At 53.1% G+C, this 21,443-nt stretch overlaps 2 protein-coding genes across 9 annotated transcripts in view; one reads left to right on the forward strand and one right to left on the reverse strand.

Annotated features, from left to right (window-relative positions):
* Positions 1–4,942, forward strand: part of MED24 (mediator complex subunit 24) — a 30,341-nt gene extending 25,399 nt beyond the window's left edge. For 7 of the 8 annotated variants that reach the window (XM_053657651.1, XM_053657645.1, XM_053657633.1 and 4 more), the window contains 7 exons: positions 1,399–1,663; positions 1,992–2,173; positions 2,349–2,439; positions 2,719–2,818; positions 3,761–3,841; positions 4,177–4,325; positions 4,494–4,942. In XM_053657651.1, coding sequence (XP_053513626.1) covers positions 1,399–1,663; positions 1,992–2,173; positions 2,349–2,439; positions 2,719–2,818; positions 3,761–3,841; positions 4,177–4,325; positions 4,494–4,610 — 985 coding nt within the window. In that variant the 3' untranslated portion in view covers positions 4,611–4,942. Of the gene's footprint in view, positions 1–1,398; positions 1,664–1,991; positions 2,174–2,348; positions 2,440–2,718; positions 2,819–3,004; positions 3,111–3,760; positions 3,842–4,176; positions 4,326–4,493 lie in introns of those variants that run through there. The other variant, XM_053657664.1, reaches the window with a different exon arrangement.
* Positions 4,943–6,292: 1,350 nt separating this feature from the next.
* CSF3 (colony stimulating factor 3) lies at positions 6,293–8,761 on the reverse strand. The gene is made up of 5 exons (XM_037140545.2): positions 8,704–8,761; positions 8,393–8,547; positions 7,921–8,028; positions 7,642–7,788; positions 6,293–7,270 (listed from the first exon to the last, which is right to left on the reverse strand). Exons 1-5 carry the CDS (start codon positions 8,714–8,716, stop codon positions 7,106–7,108), a joined length of 588 nt encoding a protein of 195 aa, XP_036996440.2. The 5' UTR covers positions 8,717–8,761; the 3' UTR covers positions 6,293–7,105.
* Positions 8,762–21,443: the final 12,682 nt, after the last annotated feature.

A 21,443-nucleotide genomic window follows, 5' to 3' on the forward strand; every position in this document is an offset into this window, starting at 1 on the left:
AATCAACCTGGTCATGTCGGCCATGTCAAATTCAGTGGCATTGATTCATTCGCGCATCCAAAAAGCTTTTTTAAAAAATTATGGTTAAAAAGTATATATATATAACAAAATTTACCACCTTAACCATTTTAAGTGTATAGTTCAGTAGTGTTAACCTCTGTTCACATTGTCATAAAACAGGTCTCTGGAATTTTCATCTTGTAAACTCTGTACCCGTTAAGTTACAGCTTGCTCTTCTCCCCATACCCCCAGCTGCCTGTGACCACCAGTCACTCTACCTTCTGTCTCTGGGGACGTGACCGCCCCAGGCGCCCCCGTGAGTGGGGTCACGCAGCATTTGTCCTTCAGTGACCACCATGTTTCCCTTAGCATAAGGGCCCCAAGGTTGATCCGCATCGTACAGCACGTCAGAGTTTCCTTCCTCGTTAAGGCTAATCACGTTCTGTTGCACGTCCATATCATATTTTGTGTACCATGTATCAGCTGATAGACCCTTGGGTGCCTAGTACTTTGCTGTGAATGGTGCTGCCACGAGCGTGGGCACCAGCCCACGGATGCGCGGTGAGTGGTGGCATCCGCGGTGGCCCTCAGGGTGCCCTAGAAGGGAGGGTGGGACACTGAGCTGAAATGAGGCTGGGGGGCCGATGGGACCTCCTGTTTCCCCCTTGCCTCCTTTCTCTCCGCCCACAAGTAACGGAGTGGGCGCTCTCACGCAGCCCAGTTTGGGCACCCGGACCCCCGCCTGGGTGAGGCTGCACCACGCAGGTGGGGAAAGTGGCTCCGAGAGTCATGGCGACTTTCCCAGAGCCGCGCCGCATTCCCGAGAGCTGTTAGCTCTCCGCCTGGGTTCACATGTGCAGTCGCAGGCGCTTCGTGAGAAAATTCCTGGGTATGCACTCGTACTTGCCCAGCTACCCAGGGCCGGGAAGGGCCCTGCGGGGCAGCCCTTGGGCCCCTGTCCTGGAAGGAGCAGTTTACATTGGTAGGAGGCCAAGGCTGGGCGGGGATCCCCCTCATGCACTCAGCCCAGAGGGAAGTGATCGTTCTTATTTGTGTGAGAGTGTTGGCACGGCGGGCCTGGGGGTGGGGCAAGTTGGAGACAGAGGAAATGTGAGTGTGTTGCTGGATTACCTGGGGAAGGCGAGCACCCCCTGCCCGCCACAGGCTTGGTGCCCAGCAGGCGAGCCCTGCCAAAAGCAGGACTGGTAGGGTCAGGTCTGCCAGGGGTTTGCAACTTCCTCCTGCCTTCTCCCTTGGCATAGAATGGGGCTGATTCCCCAGGGATAGTTCCGTAACCCAAGCCCTGGGAAACGTCCGGCCTGGGTATTTTCTCCCCTCCCCACCCTAGCCCTCGAACCCCGAGTTGCCCAGGCCTCAGGTCCCCACCCCCCCCCGCAGGGTGGTGATCATGAGCTCCATCCTGGAGCACATGTGCGCTGACGTGCTGCAGCAGACGGCCACGCAGATCAAGTTCCCGTCCACGGGCATGGATGCGATGCCCTACTGGAACCTGCTGCCCCCCAAGCGGCCCATCAAGGAGGTGCTGACAGACATGTTTGCCAAGGTGCTGGAGAAGGGGTGGCTGGACAGCCGCTCCATCCACATCTTTGACACCCTGCTGCACATGGGAGGCGTCTACTGGTTCTGCAACAACCTGATTAAGGTGCTTGGGGGGGGCTGTGGGTGGGTGTGGGGGCCCACGGGTGGTGGTGGGCATCCTCAGACTCCAGGAGACACCTGAGAAAATGCCAGACAGGACCAGACGTGGTCCCATCTCTCACTGCCCAACACCCAGCACTTCTCTGAGAGGCTTTGAAAATGCTGGTCCTCCGCTTGGCACTTGGAGGGGACCAGAGGCCCCGAGGCAGAGGGAGGCCTGGGGCAGCAGCCAGGGCTCCCTGCACTCCTTCCCAGGGAGCCGCCTGCAGCTGCAGGGGCGTCAGAACCCCAGACCGGCCTCAGCGCCCGAATGCCTGCCCCCGCCTGCTCAGGAGCTGCTGAAGGAGACGCGCAAGGAGCACACGCTGCGGGCCGTGGAGCTGCTCTACTCCGTCTTCTCCCTGGACATGCAGCAGGCGACGCTGGTCCTGCTGGGCCACATCCTGCCCGGCCTGCTCACCGACTCCTCCAAGTGGCACAGCCTCATGGATCCCCCCGGCACAGCTCTCGCCAAGTAGGAGTCTGCAGAGCCTCAGGTCCCCGAGCCCTGGGTCAGGCGCCCTTCCCCGGGCCCCCCAGAACCTGGGCTGTGGGGAGGCCCTGCCAGGTGTTGCCCAGTCCCCATGGGCACAGAAACCCCCCTTTGGGGTCCCTCTGATTTCGCCTCTTTTCCTGGAACCCTTTGCCAGGCTGGCTGTCTGGTGTGCTCTGAGCTCCTATTCTTCCCACAAGGGGCAGGCATCCTCCCGCCAAAAGAAGAGACATCGGGAAGACATCGAGGTAGGGGACTCCTCTGTTCACTCGTTCACAGCCTGCAGACGTTTGTGTCTCCTGTGGCTGGGAGGCGTCCTCCCGGGCAAAGGCAGGCAGGCATGCCAGGGAAGCCTGGTGGCCGCACGTCTGCAGCGGTGACCGAGAGTGGCTCACACTAGGATCATTGGAGGGGTGAAGGTAGCCCCCCTGGAAATGCTGACCAGGGCCTGTGGGGCTTGGCCATCACCCACTCTGATCTGAGCTGCAAACCTCTTGCCTGGTAATAGCGAGTTCCCCACCCTCCAGGATTACATCAGCCTCTTCCCCCTGGATGACATGCAGCCCTCAAAGCTGATGCGGCTCCTGAGCTCCAATGAGGAAGATGCCGCCATCCTCTCCAGTCCCAGTGAGTGTGTGACCAGGGGCTGGGTGGCCACTTCCTTCTCTGGGAACTCGCTCCTGCCTAGACTGCTCTGCACTGGTCCCCAGCTGCAGGCTGCTTTGCTGGCTGCTCAGGGAGGGTGTGGCCGGGATATGTCCTGTTTTGTCTCCCGTGGGCTGCTGCTCTGTCTCCTAGCTCCCTTTTCCCCAGAGACCAGAAGTTGTTGAGGGTCTCTTCTGAGGGTTAAAGTCTTCTGCCCGGATGCAGTCCCAGGGACACGTTGCTGCCCTTCCCCTCCCCTTACCACAAGGTGGAAGGAATGACAAGCTCCCCAAGTGAGTTCACCGTCTTGGGCACAGTCTGCACCATTGACTCACCGCTCTGACCTTCCTTCCCCTGAAACAGGCCCTGAGGTGTGGCCTGGGCCTGGGCCTGGGCTGGGACTTGGGGCTGCTCCCCACTCTTCCTGCCTGGAGAGCACCCCTCCCCCACCGCCCCCCCCAGATTTCATCGCCTCTCCCTGCCGAGGCTCCTGTGGCATTGAAGTTTTCCTGTTTTTAGAGATTTCTCCTGAGCCCGGAAATTTTTTCTAGGGACTAGGGAACCAGCTCTGCAGTTGGGCAGAGGACAGATGCTCAGTTGCTCCTGCAAACCCGGAGACTTTTGGCTAGTTACCACGTGCAGCTGAGCCTTGGTTTCTTGGTCTGCAAAAGGAGGCATGAGGATTAAGCAGCTTAGTCCCTGTACAGCTCGCGGATGGGCGCCTTGCGCCCAGTGATGCTCACCAGTTAGTTCTTCCGTCTCACCTCCTCGTGGGGATCTCTGCACTCAGGACCCTCTGAGACTCTGGCTCCGAGGACCTCCTCGGGGCGGACCCTGCACACCTGGAGGGGGAGGGCTTTCCCAGGAAAGGAGGTTTGGGCCCTGGAGGCCTTTCCCATGGTGTCCCCTCCATTGGCCCCACAGCCGACCGGTCCATGAGCAGCTCCTTGTCGGCCTCCCAGCTCCACACAGTCAACATGAGGGACCCGCTGAACCGCGTCCTGGGTGAGCCCCCCCACCTCCGCTCCTGAAACAGGGTTTAGGCCTCGTCAGCTGGAAGGGGGCCTCTTGGTGCTGCCGCCCCCTCTGCCACATTTCTCCACCTGTCCCCCTCTCCCCTACTTGCTAGGGCTCCGGCCTCCCCCAGGGAGTGTACGGTCTCTTCTGACTCGCCCCTGGTTTTTCTTTTATGTCTCCTCTTTTTGACATCCCAACTTTGGGGGGCATTCTTAGCATTGCTTTCTTTTCCTTTTTCAGCCCCACCTCCTCCCAGAGTCTGACCTCTTCCCAGACCTTTCTCATGGAGCTCTTCTCATTCTGCCCTGTCCTGCCCCACACAGCCAACCTCTTCCTGCTCATCTCCTCCATCCTGGGCTCGCGGACCGCCGGCCCGCACACGCAGTTCGTGCAGTGGTTCATGGAGGAGTGCGTGGACTGCCTGGAGCAGGGCAGCCGCGGCAGCATCCTGCAGTTCATGCCCTTCACCACCGTGAGTGCCTCATGTCCGGGGCGGGGGCTGGCCCCGCCTTCCAGCTCACACGGGGTTCGGTGGCAAGTCCTCAGGGTAGAGAGGGGGCCTCCTTCCTCCCAAGACACCTCACCTACCACAAGATAGCCTCAGCATGCAGCTGTCTGTCTGTCTGTCTGTCTGTGGCAGGTATCAGAACTGGTGAAGGTGTCGGCCATGTCCAGCCCCAAGGTGGTTCTGGCCATCACGGACCTCAGCCTGCCTCTGGGCCGCCAGGTGGCTGCCAAAGCCATTGCCGCGCTCTGAGGGGCCCGGATGGGAGGGCCCCGGCCCCAAGTTCCTCGAAAGGAACAGTGAGGACAGATGAGGCATCATTGCTCACACTCCATGATGTAAGAGCCCCTGTTAGTTTCCAGGCCTTTCCCCGATCCCTGACATCTGACCGTTAGGATGTCTCCCCATCTCCTTCTTTCATAATTTCCTCTTCCCGCTACCACTGCCTGAATAGCGGGAGCCGCCTGGTTCCTTAGCTCAGGCCGGCCTCAGCACGCCACAGCCCTCCGGGCACCCCGAGGAGCTGTGTGGGTGCAGACGTGTATATGTGTGTATATGTGTATTAAAAGTTTTTTCATAATTCACGAGGGAAGTCCGCCTCAGCTCACTTGTTAATCAGGGTCCTCGTGGACTCCTTTGTAAGTGGTATCGGGGCCTTTGCGGCGGGTGGGAACAGGGTCTTCTGCTTGCAGCCCCCTTTGTCCTGGCCCTGGGCCAGGCTCCTCCTGGGCTTGAGGAGGGAGGGGCGGTGTGCGGAGAAGGGCTGGCCTCGCCCGAGCTGGTGCACGCAGCAGGGTCGGGCGCGGGCAGTGGGAGCAGCTTCCCTTCCTCAGACTCGCGCTGTGGGGCAGTGAGTCACCTCTGGCCTGCGACCTACGCCCACCCCCAAAGTCAGACTCACTCTGCAAAGAGTGAGGTTTTGGCCAGAGGGCCCGCTGGCGTTGGGGAAGCCTGTCCTGTCTGATGCTCCCAGCCCCACCCAGAGTCTGATGAACCGGGTCCATCTGCTCCCAGGAGGACACTGGCGGAGTGAGCGGCAGGGGCTCTGGTCAGCCCGCCGCATTGCCAAGCCCAGCTTCCTCAGGGCTCACCCGAGAGGGTGAAGGACCCTGAGCTGCACAGCTGGGAGGGCTGGCCTGGCTCAGCCAGACCCTGCTTTCCAAGGAGCCACGTGCAGTGGGGAGGCGGGAAGTGATGAGGGTGGCGAAGCCTAGGAAGGGGGAACTGGGGACTCCTTGGCCGTCTGACTGCCCTGGGTCTGGTAGAGGCACTGTGAGCTGAGCGCACAGAGGCGCACCCCAAGCCTGTGATGTGAAGCAGCCCCTCCATCTCTGTGTGTCCCTCACCCTCGCTGTGAGCTCAGCCTTTTCAGCCCTGGCTGAGACACGCAGGAGAGCAGCCGGCTGGCATGAGACCGCTCCCTGCCAGTCTGAGGCAGAGCCTGGAATTCGAGTTCTAGCTCAAGTTGTCACCTAGACTCAGCTTCCTCATTTGCACGACTCACATCTTAATTCCACCTCTGTGGGCACCGGTGAGGGCAGTGGGCTGGATTCATGGGAGATGCCCAACCGACCAGCCCCGGTGGACCTGCACTGCGTCGGGGCCGTCGCGGCTCTCGCCCAGCCCCACACTCTGCTGTCCTCGCGCCAGTGCCCCACATGCCTCCTGTCGCCGCGCCACCCCCCAGGGTGGGACCACACCCGCTGAGTGCACTGCTGTGTCCCCAGCACCTGGCCCAGTGTCTGCGCAGAGCAGGTGCAAGGTAAATAGGTGTGGGAGGCGTGAATGCGGAGGAGCAGAGCACTGTGCTCCTCCTCCCTGCTCCTCCTCTTCCCTCCCTCGGCCCTTGACCACCATTCAACTCCCTGCCCCCCAACACCTGGCCAGGCACCAGCTGGACTCAAGAAGGAGGAAAGACATTTGCTGGAGGCAAATACTTTATTAACCTGGAGTTTGGCTACAATAGAAAGTAGGGGCCGAGGCAGAGTGAACGATTGAGCTTCCCTCGCACACACCCACCACATAATCCCCCTCCTCTTCTCTCACCCCACCCACATGCACACCAGCCGTCCTCCCGACCCTGAGAGGAGTCAGAGTACTGACCCCGTGGGGTGGGGTGGGTGGCACAGCCTAGGGGTGTCCACAGTGCACCCAGGAAAAGGAGAGATACCCCACTGGTGTCAAAACGTGCCCCCCAAAATATTAAGGAAAATTAGTGTTCCCAACAATTTTTGTGGGACCCCAGGGTCAAGCCTCCCAGCTCTGGCTGCCTGTGCTGGGCTTCAGGCCCGTGAGGGGGAGGGGGCCCGTGAGGGGAAGCGAGGCCTGGCCCACCCGGCAGGCGCACACCGAGCTGAGGCCAGGGCTGGGGCGGGATGCAAGGGCCAGGCTGGGGAACACTGCTGTTTAAATATTAAACAGGCTTCTTGTCTCCCACTTGGGAGATATCCAGATGCTGCCAAGGGCCCCAAGTTGGGGACCCTCGGGGTTGGGGGTTCACTGCAGCTCTTCCAGTGCCCACCCTAGTCATAGGAACTAATACTTGGTATTTACCTATCTACCTCCCAGTCCAGGGGACAGGAAGACAGGGGCTTTCTCTCTGCCATGGCAGGAGAGCGACACGGGGAGGTGGAGGGAAGAACCCAGGAGTCTGGGACTCTCTTCCACTCTTCCCTGTCTTTAAATATTAGGTTTAAATAAACATAAATATTAAATAGAGATAAATACAGTGGACGCTAGGGTTTTGCTCAGGGCTCGGCAAGGTGGCGCAGAGCGCGGTAGGCCAGCTCCAGGAAGCGCTGCAGGTTGGTGGCAACCAGGACCCCTCCGGCCCGGCGCTGGAAGGCCGAGGTGAAGACTGGTGTGGGGCCCCGGGTGGCCTGCAGGGCAGGGGCCATCCTCAGGTCTTCCATCTGTGGGGGAAAGACGACCCGCAATGAGGCCCTGCCGAGTGGGCGTGGTTGTCACAGGTGAGGCAATGCAAAAGGCTGGTGGGCTGCGGGTCACGTGGTTGATGTGGTTGCGGTGGTTATCGACAGAACCGGGACCTGAACCCAGGTGTGTTTCAAGGTCCAGTGATTCAGCTCTTGCCCTCAACTAGGGGGTGTGTGGGAGGGCCAGCAGCAGGAGGGTCCTGGGATGGGTGGTAACTCCCTAATACAGCCCACCACCCAACGCTCCCACCAACCCCTAAAAAACTTGCAGGACCCCCTAGGCATCCAGCACGACCTTTAGGGACCAGTTTGATCCAGACCTTAACATGCCTGTCCCACTCCAGGCTCACCTGCTGCCAGATGTTGGTGGCAAAGTCCGTGATGTCCAGCTGCAGCATGTCCAAGGTTGGTGCCAACTCCGGGGAGATTCCCTCCAGGGCCTGCAGGAGGCCCTGGTAGAGGAAGAAGCCACTGTGGAGTTGTCTCAGGCAGCCCGTCTGGGGGAGACGGAGTAGGAGAGTTAGGGGTGCTGCCCGAGATGCGCCCCTCTGGCCCCAGCTTCAAGCCTGGGGGTGAGGGGCGGGTCCTCCCAGATCATCCTTCCGTGTCCCTCCCGGCCACTCACTCACCGGCTGCAGGGCCCGGCTGGAGCAGCTGCTCAGGGGAGCCTGGGGGATGCCCAGGAAGTGCCTGAGCAGCACCAGCTCCTCAGGGTGGCACAGCTTGTGGGTGGCACACTGGGGACGAGAAGGATGCTGAGTGCCAGGGACGTGACAGGGGCAGCTGGTCCTCTCCATCTCTCCGAGGTCTTCCCCTGCCTCCGTGTCCTGCCAGGCCCCTCAGCCCCATTCCATCCCAGCCAGTCCCTCCCAGCACTGTCCCCGAGAGGTTCTCTTCCCCTAGTCCCCAGCCTTTCAGGGCTCCTCTGCTTCTAACCTACTTTCTTCTACTCCCCCATGCCTCTCCTCTCCATGCCCCTTCCTTACGTCTTCTCCACACTGCCCTCTCCCTCAGCATTCTCTTCTGGGTCCTGTTTCCTCTACACCCTCTCAGCAGCATCCCTGTTCCCTCCCTGCCTTTCTGCCAGCCCCTCTCACTCACCAGCCTCTCCTGCATGACCACAACATCAGCCTGGATCTTCCTCACTTGCTCTAAGCACTTGAGCAGGAAGCTCTGGGGCAGGTTGCTGGCAGGGCTCAGGGGAGTGGCTTCTTGCACGGCCCAAAGTGCACTGTACCAGAGTAGCAGCTGTAGGGCTAGAAACAGACCAGGGGGGCTCAGGAGACATGCTCTCCACTCCTACCTGGGTCCCGTTCTGGGGGCGTAGGGACCCCCAGCTGCTTAGGGACCACTCCAGCCTCCTTCCCATGCCCTGGGCAGCCAGCTCCTGGATTCCGGGCAGGGACACTCACCCATCAGCTTCATGGGGCTCTGGTCAGCAGGCTCAGCAGGGTCTGGGTAGGTCTGCAGGCTCGGGGCTCTGTCAGGGGCCAGGTCTGGAGGGCCTTTATACACAAGCCCATGGAGGCCTGGGAGGAAATTACCTGGTACTAAGACTAAGGCTTAGTAATAACTTCCTAGGATTTATGCAAATTTGTTGTCCAGGACAATTCGGGGGGAGCGGGTTGAGACAAAAAGCTGTTTGCGAAAGTTTTGTGAAATTGTGGAATCTCTGATTCTTCTTTGACGTCGTGTCCCCCTCAAACTCTCTTCCTCCCCTAGCCCCACCCAGGCCTGAATTGCCCCAGGGTGTTTGAGCAGAACCTCAGAACAAAGGCCGAGCCACTGATAAAGGCGTTGGAGGCTGGAGCAGGGTCAGACTGCTCTGGGAGAGGCAGCCCTCCAGGCAGCCAGCCCTGGCTCCCTTGGCAGAGCGGTGGGGCAGCTCCCTTTGCCACATTCCCTTGGGATAGATAATCAAGCCACCTGCTCCCTGCCCCCAAATTCTGAGAGAGAAGAAGCTAGTTGCCCCCATTCCTACCCCCAGACTCCCGGGAGGCTGCCTTCCTGAGTCCTCTTCTGAAGGGCCAGGGGCTTGGGACAAGGACATTAGGGTCTTGCCTCCTACCCCCACCCCACGATTTGATGGCTACCATCCCAGTCTCCTGTCCTGAAGTGGTTAGCTGGGAACTCCCCAATCCCCTCTGTGACTCATTCCCTTAAGCCCCTGGAATCCTGGCAGAGACCAGAGGAAACCGGATGTCTGTCCCGAGTGAAGCAAGGCCCTTGGGGGCTCTTGGTTCACCTGACCTTGCCCTTGCTCCTCCTCCTACATGCCCCCTCCCCAAACCGTGTCCCCTGGCCATGGGTTTGGGAGTCTGGGACATGTGGCTTCTCAGGCCAGGTTCACTGCCAGCCAGAGTGTGCGTGCTGCCCTGAGGTGAAGAAGAGCTGGGGGTGACAAAGAAGGAACTTCCCCGGCTTGGGACCCTACCACCATGCCCTGCTGGCACTGGAAGAAATCTTGGAGTGTGTTCCAACCCTGTGACTGGACCAGGGAGGGAAGTGCCTTGTCCACAGTCAAGGGTCACAGAGCCAGAGTCACACCCTGGCCCTCTGCCTGGGGTCAGAGAGCTTTCCACGGGCCGTGGGCCCTGCCCAGAGCACTCTGACGATCACACCCCAGGCTGTCATTTTCTGCCCCATTTACTCTGGACCTTGCCAAGGAACAGGCATCTTGAGTGGGTGTGGCTCTTTGGGAGGGCACATCTCTGGGGCAGGGGTGCCCCCTGGTGGTCATGGCTGGTAGGGTCTCCACCTGCTGATCTGTTCCCACCCTGCCTCTGGTCCCCTGTCCTGCCTGTAGGAGGAGGCACTGGCCACCCCCTCCCCCGCCCCCACACACACTTTCAGCTAGGCACTTTGCCACCTAGTGCTGATGGAACCCAGCTTTGGCCCACCCCAGGGCTGGGTTTAACAATGGAGGCAGGAGACCCACGTTAACAAACATGCCCCTGAAAACCCCCAGAGAACTCAGCCTGCCCCAGAACTCAGCCTTGTGTGGAGCGAGCAGTCTCTATACATTATCAAATGCATTCCTTTTAATAAGCCTATGAGGAGGGGACTAGAACCATTTTCCCTTTTACAGAAGACAAACGTGACCTCAGAAAGCTTAAGTGACTTGTCGAGTAGCAGAACCCAGGTGTGTCCTGTGCCAACGCCATGAAGTCCTAACTGTGGACTCTCTTAACCAGTGCCTGGCCTTCCTCGCTCCTGACTGGGTCTGGCTCTTCACCTGCGGTCCAAGTGTGTCAGATGTCTGGTTCATAAAAATATGTTAATTCTAACCAGGGTAGCCAGAATGGTAAAAGGACTCAACACCATATTTGACTAAAACAGGCTGTTTTGCTGGGGTAGAGAAGGAGGGGATTGTCGAGCAGTCTCAAGGGCTGGAAGGGGGACAGGGAGGGGAGGCTGCGGCCAGCCAGTTTTAGGCTCATCGGGAGGAGAGAGCTTTCTCATGGTCTGAGACAAGGATGGCGTAGGCCTCCTCAAGGAGCTGCTGTCCTAGGAGGTGTCCAGCACACCCGTCCCGCAGGGAGAAAATCTGAATGTTAGCTGGAATTACATGCCAGTCACCTTCCAGGACACACCTGTCATTTCATTCTGTTCAACCAAGCAGTGGGGCGTGGGTCATTCTCGTTGTAGACAAGGGGTGGCCTCAGAGGAGCGAAGGGCCTTGCCCGAGGTCACAGTCGGCGGCAGAGCCAGGCAGGCTTTGCTTCCCAAGCCGCTGTGGTTCCCATCACATTACCCTCCTGTTCAGGTAGCTGTACTTCCTGGACAGTGGCTCCGTCCAGACTTCTGCCCAACCCAGGGGAGAGGGGGAGAGCGAGACCTTGTCGTTGTCCATGACACACACAGGCTGAGCTAGACCTAGGGTCTGGCCCCGGAGACCTCTAGTTACTCATGCCGCTAGCTTCGGAAAGGCTTTCTCAGGTATTTCTCAATGTCCAGAACTGGTCAGCAACTTCCCCTCACACTTCCTGTTTTTATCTGGCACTGGGCTCGGAGCATCTTTATGCAGACTCTGGAATAACATTTTTGTTGCGAACTTGGCCAGTGGGCCAAGATATGTACATCCTGAGTTAAGAATGGGTTTTCCATTTTTAAGTGGTTGGGAAAAGAATCAAAAGAATATTTCGCAACATTAAAATCACATGAAAGTCAAATTCCAGGGTTCCCAAATAATTTGTTTACATATTGTTTATAGCCATTTTTAAGAAGGACGGAAGTGAGTAATTGTGACAGATCATATTGTTGATGGGAGAGACCTGGTTCTTCTTACTGATGCCTGTGAAGAATCACAGATCAGCAAATCTATTAGCATGCAATCGGAGTTTATTAGTGAGGAGAGAGCGGGCCTAGCTATGGTGAGGGGGGTGAAGGGCGTGGGTTCAGGGCAAAGCAGGGTGGCGAAAGTAAGGGCAGCCATAGGATGGGGTGGCCCGAGGCCGGGTGGCCAGAGGGTAAATGTGGTGCCAGCTTTCCCAGTGTGGGGGACATTACAACCCTAACTTAGGTATGCGTGGGGGGTCTGTTAGCCCAAATCCTTATTTTGCTCCAGACCCCATTTGTTCATCTTCTTGTAAAACAGATACGTGGCAGGAGGCAGTTAATTAAAGTTGGGGCAATTGTCCCAAGTTATTTATGGGCTGTTCTTTGGGCCCTGGGAAACGTCTCCTGCATTTCAGGCCTGAGATGAAATGCACAGTTTCAAGGCTTTCTTTCCCAGACAGTGGAAACGCTACATAGAATTTCCAGGGCTCCCTCCTTCCTTGCTATCATAGTGTTTCTTGTGATGTTGGAACACCTGGCAATCTTATCAGACCAGGCTCAAGACGGCTGAGTCAGTCAGTGGGTGAGACGTGCCTCCCTCCTCCTCCTTGCCTTGGTTTACTATTCATTCTACCTAAGTGCAAAATTCTATTTCTGGCAACTAGGATGCTGGCTGCTGGCTAGTAACAGCGGCACAGTCTCCGAGTTCTTCCGATGCTATCTCCTGCCTCAGTGTGGTCCACGAGCCTAAAAAATGTACTCTTTGGCCCTTTAAGAAAGTTTGCAAACTGCGCACATGTGTGCAAGGAGACATGCAGAGATATCCTCTGCAGCCTGGCTTGTGATTGGCGGTTGCCCACTGATGGGAGCGGCTGAAGGAACAGCGGTCCATTCATACCACACACACTACCTGCCACCCGCCGACGGAAACTCCACGAAGAAGGGAGTTCGTTTTAATCCACTGTATTTTCAGTGCCTGGAACGATGCTGAGCTCGGATATCAAGATAAGACCTCGAAACCAATAATTAGCAAAAAAACAGCAAGTTACATCCATGTGACACATCATTTACAAAGACTCGAAATGTGATTATATTTTGTAGTAAAAGTGTAAAAGCATAAATGGGAAAGCTACCCACTGAATTCATCTGAGTGGCTGCCTCTGGGGAAGGAAGGGAAGGGCCTGGGAAATGAACAAGATGGGCTTCCAAACCACCTGTAGTATTTTTTCATTTTCTAATTGCTGGTGTTATTAGAATTGTCCCAACTCTGTGCCCTTTGCCCCCCTCCACCCCTCACTCCCTCCAGTGACCTCCCATCCTTTTTTCATGTCCATGGGTCATGTGTATGAGTTCTTTGGCTACTCCATTTCCTATACTTGCTCTTAACATCCACCTGTCTATTCTGTAACTACCAATTTGTACTTCTTTTTTTACATTGATGTATGAGAGAGGTACGTCAACTGGTTGCCTCTCTCAAGCCCCCAACCGGGTACTGGGCCCACAACCCAGGCATGTGCCCTGACTGAGGATTGAACCAGTGATCCTTTGGTTTGCAGGCTGGTGCTCAATCCACTGAGCCACACCAGCCAGGGCACCAATTTGTACTTCTCAATCTCTGCACTTTTACCCCCTTTTCCCCAGACCCTCCTCCCTACTGGCCATCCTTCCAATGTTTTCCATATCTATGGTTCTGTTTCCGTTCTGCTTGCTTGCTTAGTTTGTTTTTTTATTTTATTTATTTTAATTTATTTTTTTATTGATTATGCTGTTACAATTGTTCTATTCCCCCCTTCATTCCCCTCCACCCTACCCCCCATCCCCACCATTACCCCCCCTTTAGTTTATGACCATGTGTCTCAAGTCCTTTAGATTCTATATTTCCCATACTATTCTTGCCCCCCCATCTATTTTCTATCTACTGTCTATGCTACTTATTTTCTGTACCTTCTCCTTCTTCTCCTCCCACTCCCCTGTTGCTAACCCTCCATGAGATCTTCATTTCTATGTTTCCACTCCTGATCTAGCTGTCCTTTTAGTTTGCTTTTGTTTTAGGTATGGTCGTTAATAACTGTGAGTTTGTTGTCCTTTCACTGTTCATGTTTTTTTTTTTAACTTATTTTTCTTAGATAAGTCCCTTTAACATTTCATATAATAAGGCTTGGTGATGATGAACTCCTTGAATTTGGTCTTATCTGAGAAGCACTTTATCTGTCCTTCCATTCTAAATGAAAGTTTTGCTGGATAGAGCAATCTTGGTTGTAGGTCTTTGGATTTCATGACTTGGAATACTTCTTTCCAGCCCCTTCTTGCCTGTAAGGTCTCTTTTGAGAAATCCGCTGACAGTCTGATGGGGACTCCTTTGTAAGTGACTGTCCCCTTAGCTCTTGCTGCTTCTAGAATTCTCTCTTTCATTTTAATCTTGGCTAATGTAATTATCATGTGCCTTGGTGTGTTCCTTCTTGGGTCCAACTTCTTTGGGACTCTCTGAGCTTCCTGGATTTCCTGGAAGTCTATTTCCTTTGCCAGATTGGGGAAATTCTCCTTTATTATTTGTTCAAATAAGTTTTCCATTGGTGGCTGTTCCTTTCCCCTTTCTGGTACCCCTATAATTCGGATGTTGGAGCGTTAAAAGATGTCCTGGATGTTCTTAAGACTCTCCTCATTTCTTTGAATTCTTGCTTCTTGAGTCTTTTCTGTTTGGCCATTATTTGCTTTCTTCTGGTCCACTCCATTGATTTGAGTTCCAGTTTCCTTTTCATTGCTATTGGTGTCCTGTGCAATTCCATTCATTTCAATTAGTTTCGCCTTCATATGTTTGTCTAATTTGTCGGTATAATCAACCAGTTCTGTGAGGATCCTGATGACCAGTGTTTTAAACTGTGCATCTGAGAGTTTTGCTATTTCTTCATCGCTTCGATCTATGGGCTCTGGGGCTTTGAGATATTCTTGCGACATTTTTGGTCTGTTCTGGCCCTTTAAGTGTGAGAAGTGGTGCCTTGGACTCCCAGGTCGCTGGGTTGTGACGCTGTATGTGGAGGCGGGGTCAGAGCAGGAAATGGCGGCGCCCTCTGCCACTTACCGCTGGGGCTGCGGGCTTTCGTCCAATCGCCCACTCCCTCGCTTGTCTATCCACACACGAATGGGTGAATGCGCGACCACAGTCCACCCGCAGCCCTGCTCCCTTGCTGTTTCCCCGAGATTACTTGCTGAGTTGCCCACCAGGTCCAACCCTGTGCCTGGATTCCGCGCACCTGAGTCCATCTGACCAAGTTTTCCTGTGCTACCCTGCTCTGCCAGCTGCTGGTTTCGCCCCTCTTACTGGTCAGGCTGAAGAATTTGTTGTTATCAGACTTCCGAAAAGTTCAATTTTCTGTGTTCTGGCTATGTTTTCTGTTGCTATTATTTAGTTGTCTCTAAACTTGGTTGTGTGAGGAAGCACGGCATCTCCACCTATGCCTCTATCTTGGCGGAAGTCCTTAGTTTGTTTTTTTAGATTCAGTTGTTGATAGTTGTGAATTTGTTGCCATGTTAATGTTCATAGTTTTGATCTTTTTCTTAAATAAGTCTCTTTAACATTTCCTATAGTAATAGTTTGGTGATGATGAACTCCTTTAGCTTTATCTTGTCTCAGGAGCACTTTATATGCTCTTCCATTTTAAATGATAGCTTTACTGGACAGAGTAATCTAGGTTGTAGGTCCTTGCCTTTCATCACCTTGAATAGTTGGTTCTTGCCAGTCCCTTTGCCACGGTCCAGCCGCAGCAGGGTCCAGGGGTCCCGAAGGTGGGTAAGGTGTCGGCGATGGGTCACATGACAACACGCCTCAAAGGACAGTGAAGCTCTGTTCCATTTATTGCAAGTACAAGCAGGTTTTTATATTTTCATTTTAGGCAGTGATTAACATTTGCAGTATAGCATGATCAGTTAAGCAGAAAAATCAATACAAAGGTAACCCAGAAAAGTATGAAAGCTCCCATTGATTCAGTTATAATAAACAAAGATTATTTTGACCAGGAGAGCCATTATTCAGACAATTAGAAGTAGCTGTATGTACAGAATTTGAATGTCTTAATTGTATATTAAAGTTTCTCAGAATTTATCATGGGGCAAAAGGATACACTAGATTGAGTAGAGGTAATAGGAAATTTATTATAAGGTCTCTGTGATGTCTAACTTAGCTATCTATCCTTTTCTGTCTAAAATGTTTCTCTGTGTACTAATAACTGACTCTCTAGTAACTGTTTCTACATGTTTAGTTTGTAATAGTTAACCAGCCCTTTTTAAATTTCTTTGCCTGTCCAATTGATATATATTCTTATTCAAGGTAAAGGAGGGGCTGTTACTCCAACAACTTTTAGACATTCAGGAACTATTCCATTAGAGGGAACTTTGTTCTCTGGTCAAGAAATTATTTTGTACAACTTCATTGGAATTATGCTAATCAATGAACCTGAAATATAAATGTCTAACAATTCCACCACCTTTTGATCACCCAAACAAACATGTAACTTGTTTTTCTTATTTCTGGTACACGATGGCAGTCCTGATCGCTTTAAGTTGCTCGAACTAGGGTAATTTATACAACTTGACATGTTTTCCCTTATGGTTAACAATTATATTACCCTGGCTGTTGTACTCCCCTGTATAAGGGAGAGGGGAATCTGTGGAGATTTTTCCATCCTTTCAGGCAGTTCCGTGGGGAATACTAATGTTTTTCCCCTAAACTGTTCTCTCCTTTTGGGTGACTTTCACAGGAATAAGTAAGTACAGTTCAATGTCTATATTCAGTAGCAAGAGTAAAATAATTAAAATAAAATAGCCAATTGTTAACCCATTTTGGATGCCACGTTCTCCTCCGGGGAGACGAATTCCTTGAACTCAAATCCTCCGTGCCCAGACCTTGTCAGACAACATGGTTGGAAGAGCACGTGGCACCCTTTTTGCCTGAAAAGTTTCTTTTGAGAAATCAGCTGATAGTTTTATGGGAACTCCTTTGTAGGTAACTAACTGCTTGTCTCTTGCTGCTTTTAAGATTCTCTCTTTATCTTTTAAAAAAAATTTTTTTATTGATTATGCTGTTACAGTTGTTCTATTCCCCCTTTCATTCCCCTCCACCCTACCCCCCATCCCCACCATTACCCCTCCTTTAGTTTATGACCATGTGTCTCAAGTCCTTTAGATTCTATATTTCCCATACTATTCTTGCCCCCCCATCTATTTTCTATCTACTGTCTATGCTACTTATTTTCTGTACCTTCTCCCCCCTTCTCCTCCTTTCACTCCCCTGTTGCTAACCCTCCTTGAGATCTTCATTTCTATGTTTCCACTCCTGATCTAGCTGTCCTTTTAGTTTGCTTTTGTTTTAGGTGTGGTCGTTAATAACCGTGAGTTTGTTGTCCTTTCACTGTTCATGTTTTCTTTAACTTACTTTTCTTAGATAAGTCCCTTTAACATTTCATATAATAAGGGCTTGGTGATGATGAACTCCTTGAATTTGGTCTTATCTGAGAAGCACTTTATCTGTCCTTCCATTCTAAATGAAAGTTTTGCTGGATAGAGCAATCTTGGTTGTAGGTCTTTGGATTTCATGACTTGGAATACGTCTTTCCAGCCCCTTCTTGCCTGTAAGGTCTCTTTTGAGAAATCCGCTGACAGTCTGATGGGGACTCCTTTGTAGGTGACTGTCCCCTTAGCTCTTGCTGCTTCTAGGATTCTCTCCTTCATTTTAATCTTGGCTAATGTAATTATGATGTGCCTTGGTATTTTCCTTCTTGGGTCCAACTTCTTTGGGACTCTCTGAGCTTCCTGGATTTCCTGGAAGTCTATTTCCTTTGCCAGATTGGGGAAATTCTCCTTTATTATTTGTTCAAATAAGTTTTCCATTGGTGGCTGTGCCTTTCCCCCTTCTGGTACCCCTATAATTCGGATGTTGGAGCGTTTAAAGATGTCCTGGAGGTTCCTAAGACTCTCCTCATTTCTTTGAATGCTTGCTTCTTGACTCTTTTCTGTTTGGCCATTATTTGCTTTCTTCTGGTCCACTCCATTGATTTGAGTTCCAGTTTCCTTTTCATTGCTATTGGTGTCCTGTGCAATTCCATTCATTTCAATTAGTTTCGCCTTCATATGTTTGTGTAATTTGTGGGTATAATCAACCAGTTCTGTGAGGATCCTGATGACCAGTGTTTTAAACTGTGTGTCTGAGAGTTTTGCTGTTTCTTCATTGCTTAGATCTATAGGCTCTGGGGCTTTGAGATCTTCTTGAGCCATTTTTGGTCTGTTTGCGCCCTTTAAGTGTGAGAAGCGGTGCCTTGGACTCCCAGGTCACTGGGTTGTGACGCTGTATGTGGGGGCGTGGTCCGAGCGGGGAAATGGCGGCCCCCTCTGCTGTTTCTCGCAGCTGGGTGAGGAGCAGCGCCTTAGGTGGTTCACCTGGGCCAGGCCACTCAGAGTCGCTGGGTTATGACGCTGTATGTGGAGGTGGGGTCAGAGCAGGGAAATGGCGGCGCCCTCCACTGCCGCTTGCCGCGGGGACCCACTGGGCCCCGGTTCAACCGCCCACTCCCTCGCCTGTCCACCTGCGCACAAATGCGCGACCACAGTCAACACGCAGCCCCGGTCCCCCGCTGTCTCCCCCACGGTCGCTCGCCTTGTCGCTCGCTCGGTCGCTCACTAGGTCCAACCCTGCGCCTGGATTCCGCGCATCTGGATTCCGCACGCCTGAGTCCGTCTGACCGAGTCCTCCTGTGCAACCCCACTTTACCAGCCGCTGGTTTCACCCCTTACCGGTCAGGCTGAAGAATTTGTTGTTAACGGACTTCCGAAAAGTTCAATTTTCCGTGTTCTGGCTGTGTTTTCTGTTGCTAATATTTAGTTGTCTCTAAACTTGGTTGTGTGAGAAGGCACGGCACATCCACCTATGCCTCCATCTTGGCGGAAGTCCTCTCTTTATCTTTAACCTTTGGCATTTTAATGATGATGTGATTGGTGTGGTCCTCTTGGGTCCATCTTGTTTGGGATTCTCTGTGCTTCCTGGACTCGTATGTCTATTTCCTTCACCAAATTAGGGATATTTTTAAATTATTTTTTCAAATAGGTTTCCAATTTCTTGCTCCTTCTCTCTTCCTTCTGGAACCCCTATGATGCAAGTGTTGGTACATTTGAAGTTGTCCCAGAGGCTCTTTACCCTGTCCTCAATTTCTTGGATTCTTTTTTTCTTCTTGCTGTACTGATTGAAGGTTTTTTTCTTCTTTATGTTCCAAATTATTTATTTGATTTTTGGCTTCATCCACTCCACTGTTGATTCCCTGTAAATTGTTCTTTATTTCACTTAGTATATCCTTCATTTCTCCTTTGGTCTTTTTTTATACCGTTGAAGTACCCAATGAGTTCCTCGAGCATCCTTATAACCAGTGTTTTGGACTCTGCATCTGATAGATTGCTTATCTCCATTTCGTTTAGCTCTTTTTCTGGAGTTTTTATCTGTTCTTTCATTTGGGCCATGTTTCTTTGTCTCCTCGTTTTGGCAGCCTCCCTGTGTTTCTGTCTATGTATTAGGTAGAGCTGTTTTGACTGTGTCTTGGTAGTGTGGCCCGATGCAGTAGGTGTCCTGTAGGGTCCAGTGGCACAGCCTCCCCTACCACCCAAGCTGGGTCCTTGAGGTGCACCCTCCATGTGGTCTGAGGACCCCCTCCTCCTGTAGATGAGCCTTGATTGCTGTCAGCAGGCCAATGGGAGGGATTTACTCAGGCCAGAGAGCTGGTAGGACTGGCTGTGTCCCCTGACCAGCACCCACCTCCCTCTGTGGCTTGGGGAGGTGGTTGGGTGGTTCTCTTACGTGGTCTATAACCGTCTGCTGGGTGCACAGGCTCTGGGTTTTCCTGGGTGCTGCAGGCCAAGGTCAGCCTCCCCCTGTGTTCTGTCTGGGGCTCCTTGGCGTAAGCTATAAAGCAATCTGCAGATGGCTACTGCTTGTGCTGGGTCTGGGGCCACTCAGTGGGAGGTACAGGGGCTGGGCTCACGTGCTGCTTGTTTTAGTGGATTTGGGGAGGCCTGAAATTTGCCCTAGCCCAGCCCTTGGTATGGAAAAGCCACCGTTACCAGCTTGGGTGGGCCCATAAATTGGGTGGGGTAGACCCTTAGGTAATCGTCAGGGTGGGGCTTACCCTGTGAGCCAGGTTGATGGGGGCTGAGATATGGTGGCGCTGCACTGTGGCTCTGTGATAGGGAGGGCTCAGAAAAGGTACAATGGCCGCTTTCTGCAGTTCTGTCTGGGAGAAAGCTGCCCCCCAGCTCTCACCCTGATGCCAGACACTTCAGTCCCTCCCTGTCTGCCATTGGCGCCCTTCCGCTGATGCCTCGGTGCGGGAGTGCTGATGGAGTGAGTCTGAGTGAGTCTGTGTGTGGTATAAGGCTCTTTAAGAGGAGACGCCTGAGAATCCTACAGTTTCTCTGCCAACACAATACCCACTGGCTTTTTTCAGCCATTAGCTACGGGGACTTTTCTTGGCACTGGAGCCCTGGGCTGGGTCATCTAGTGTGGAGCTGGGATCCCTTGCTCCCGAGATAGTCCCTCAGTTTTGTATCTGCCACCTGCGGGTTTGGGACCAGCTGGTTCTGTGTCTCCATGTCTCCGCCCCTCCATCCCTCAAACCCATCTGGATGGATGTGGTTTAATTCCTCAGTTGTCTGACTTCCATACAGCTCGATTTTCTGACGGCTCAGAGGGACGGCTGTTCTACAGTTTAGCTGTAACTTTGCTATGGTTGTGCAGGGAGGCGAGCTGTGTTTACCTACGCCTCCACCTTCCATCTGTCGTATTTCTTCCTGGATTAAAAATTTGACCCGATAATAAAATGTTAACACTTGCTAAACTTGTGTCGAAAGTACATGGGCATCTGTCATGTTGTTTGTATTTCTCTGTAGTGTTCTCATTTAAAAAACAAAACTGGAAGATGGAGAACACAGTGAGCTCTCCAAGCATAAAAATGATACCATCCTTCTTCAGGACAAGACAGCCAAGCCCAAGGGGATGCATTACAAGAAAGTTCCAGACAGTGAGCAGACAGAAAAATGGTCAAGGTGAGCAAGAAACTGGAAGTCATAGCAGATGACCCCGAGTCCGTGACAGGGTGGTGCTCTCTCCAGTCTGTTACCAGGTAAGAAAGGGTCCAAGACACTCTGGGCCAGGTGCACTTTAAGGTTTATAAACAACGGTGAGGCTGGGCGTCACTGGGGATGTGAATTCCAATGAGACATGGTAAGCAGGTTAGAAGGAGCCTCGGGCGGCTGTATCTGCCCTCGGTATACAAGCCCCCTTTCTCAGACGCTCAAACAAGTCACTTTTAGAGGTCAGGAAAAGTGGTCAAGGGCCAGGGCAGCCATGTGGGGACAAAAACTAACCAACCAGGTAAGAGAACCACAGACTGGCTGGAGGAAGGCAGCGCAGCCCGACAGAACCTCACCTGAACTCCATGTCTTGCAGGCAGGTTCACTTCCTGCCTAAGCCCGGCCTGGCCTCCCAGCAGGCGGGCTCACCGTGGGTCCCCCAGGCCAGTCTTCCTGGAAGGGAATTAGAACTTAGGTTTTTTGAGTGGGGAAAGAACTGGAATCCTCAAAATAAAAGTTTGGATGCTGGGATGAAACCACCTTCCACGGAGACGGAAGGGGTAGATTGGGGGCAAGGGAAAGGCCACTTGGGAAAGCAAACGTGTGCAGTCTGAGGGCACAGGGAGAGGGCGGGAGTGTACAGGAAGCGGACACGCTGGAGCCCGGGACCCAGGCTGGTGGGCTCAGGGAACGAGGCCAGTTTAAAACGCGCCTTCAGTGGAAACTAGGGGCATTGGAGGATGGAGAATTGAAGTTGGTGATAAACAGT

The sequence above is a fragment of the Artibeus jamaicensis genome, unplaced genomic scaffold (genome assembly GCF_021234435.1).
Source record: "Artibeus jamaicensis isolate MK-2021 breed Jamaican fruit bat unplaced genomic scaffold, CSHL_Jam_final contig_1998, whole genome shotgun sequence".
Taxonomy (NCBI): Eukaryota; Metazoa; Chordata; class Mammalia; order Chiroptera; family Phyllostomidae; genus Artibeus; species Artibeus jamaicensis.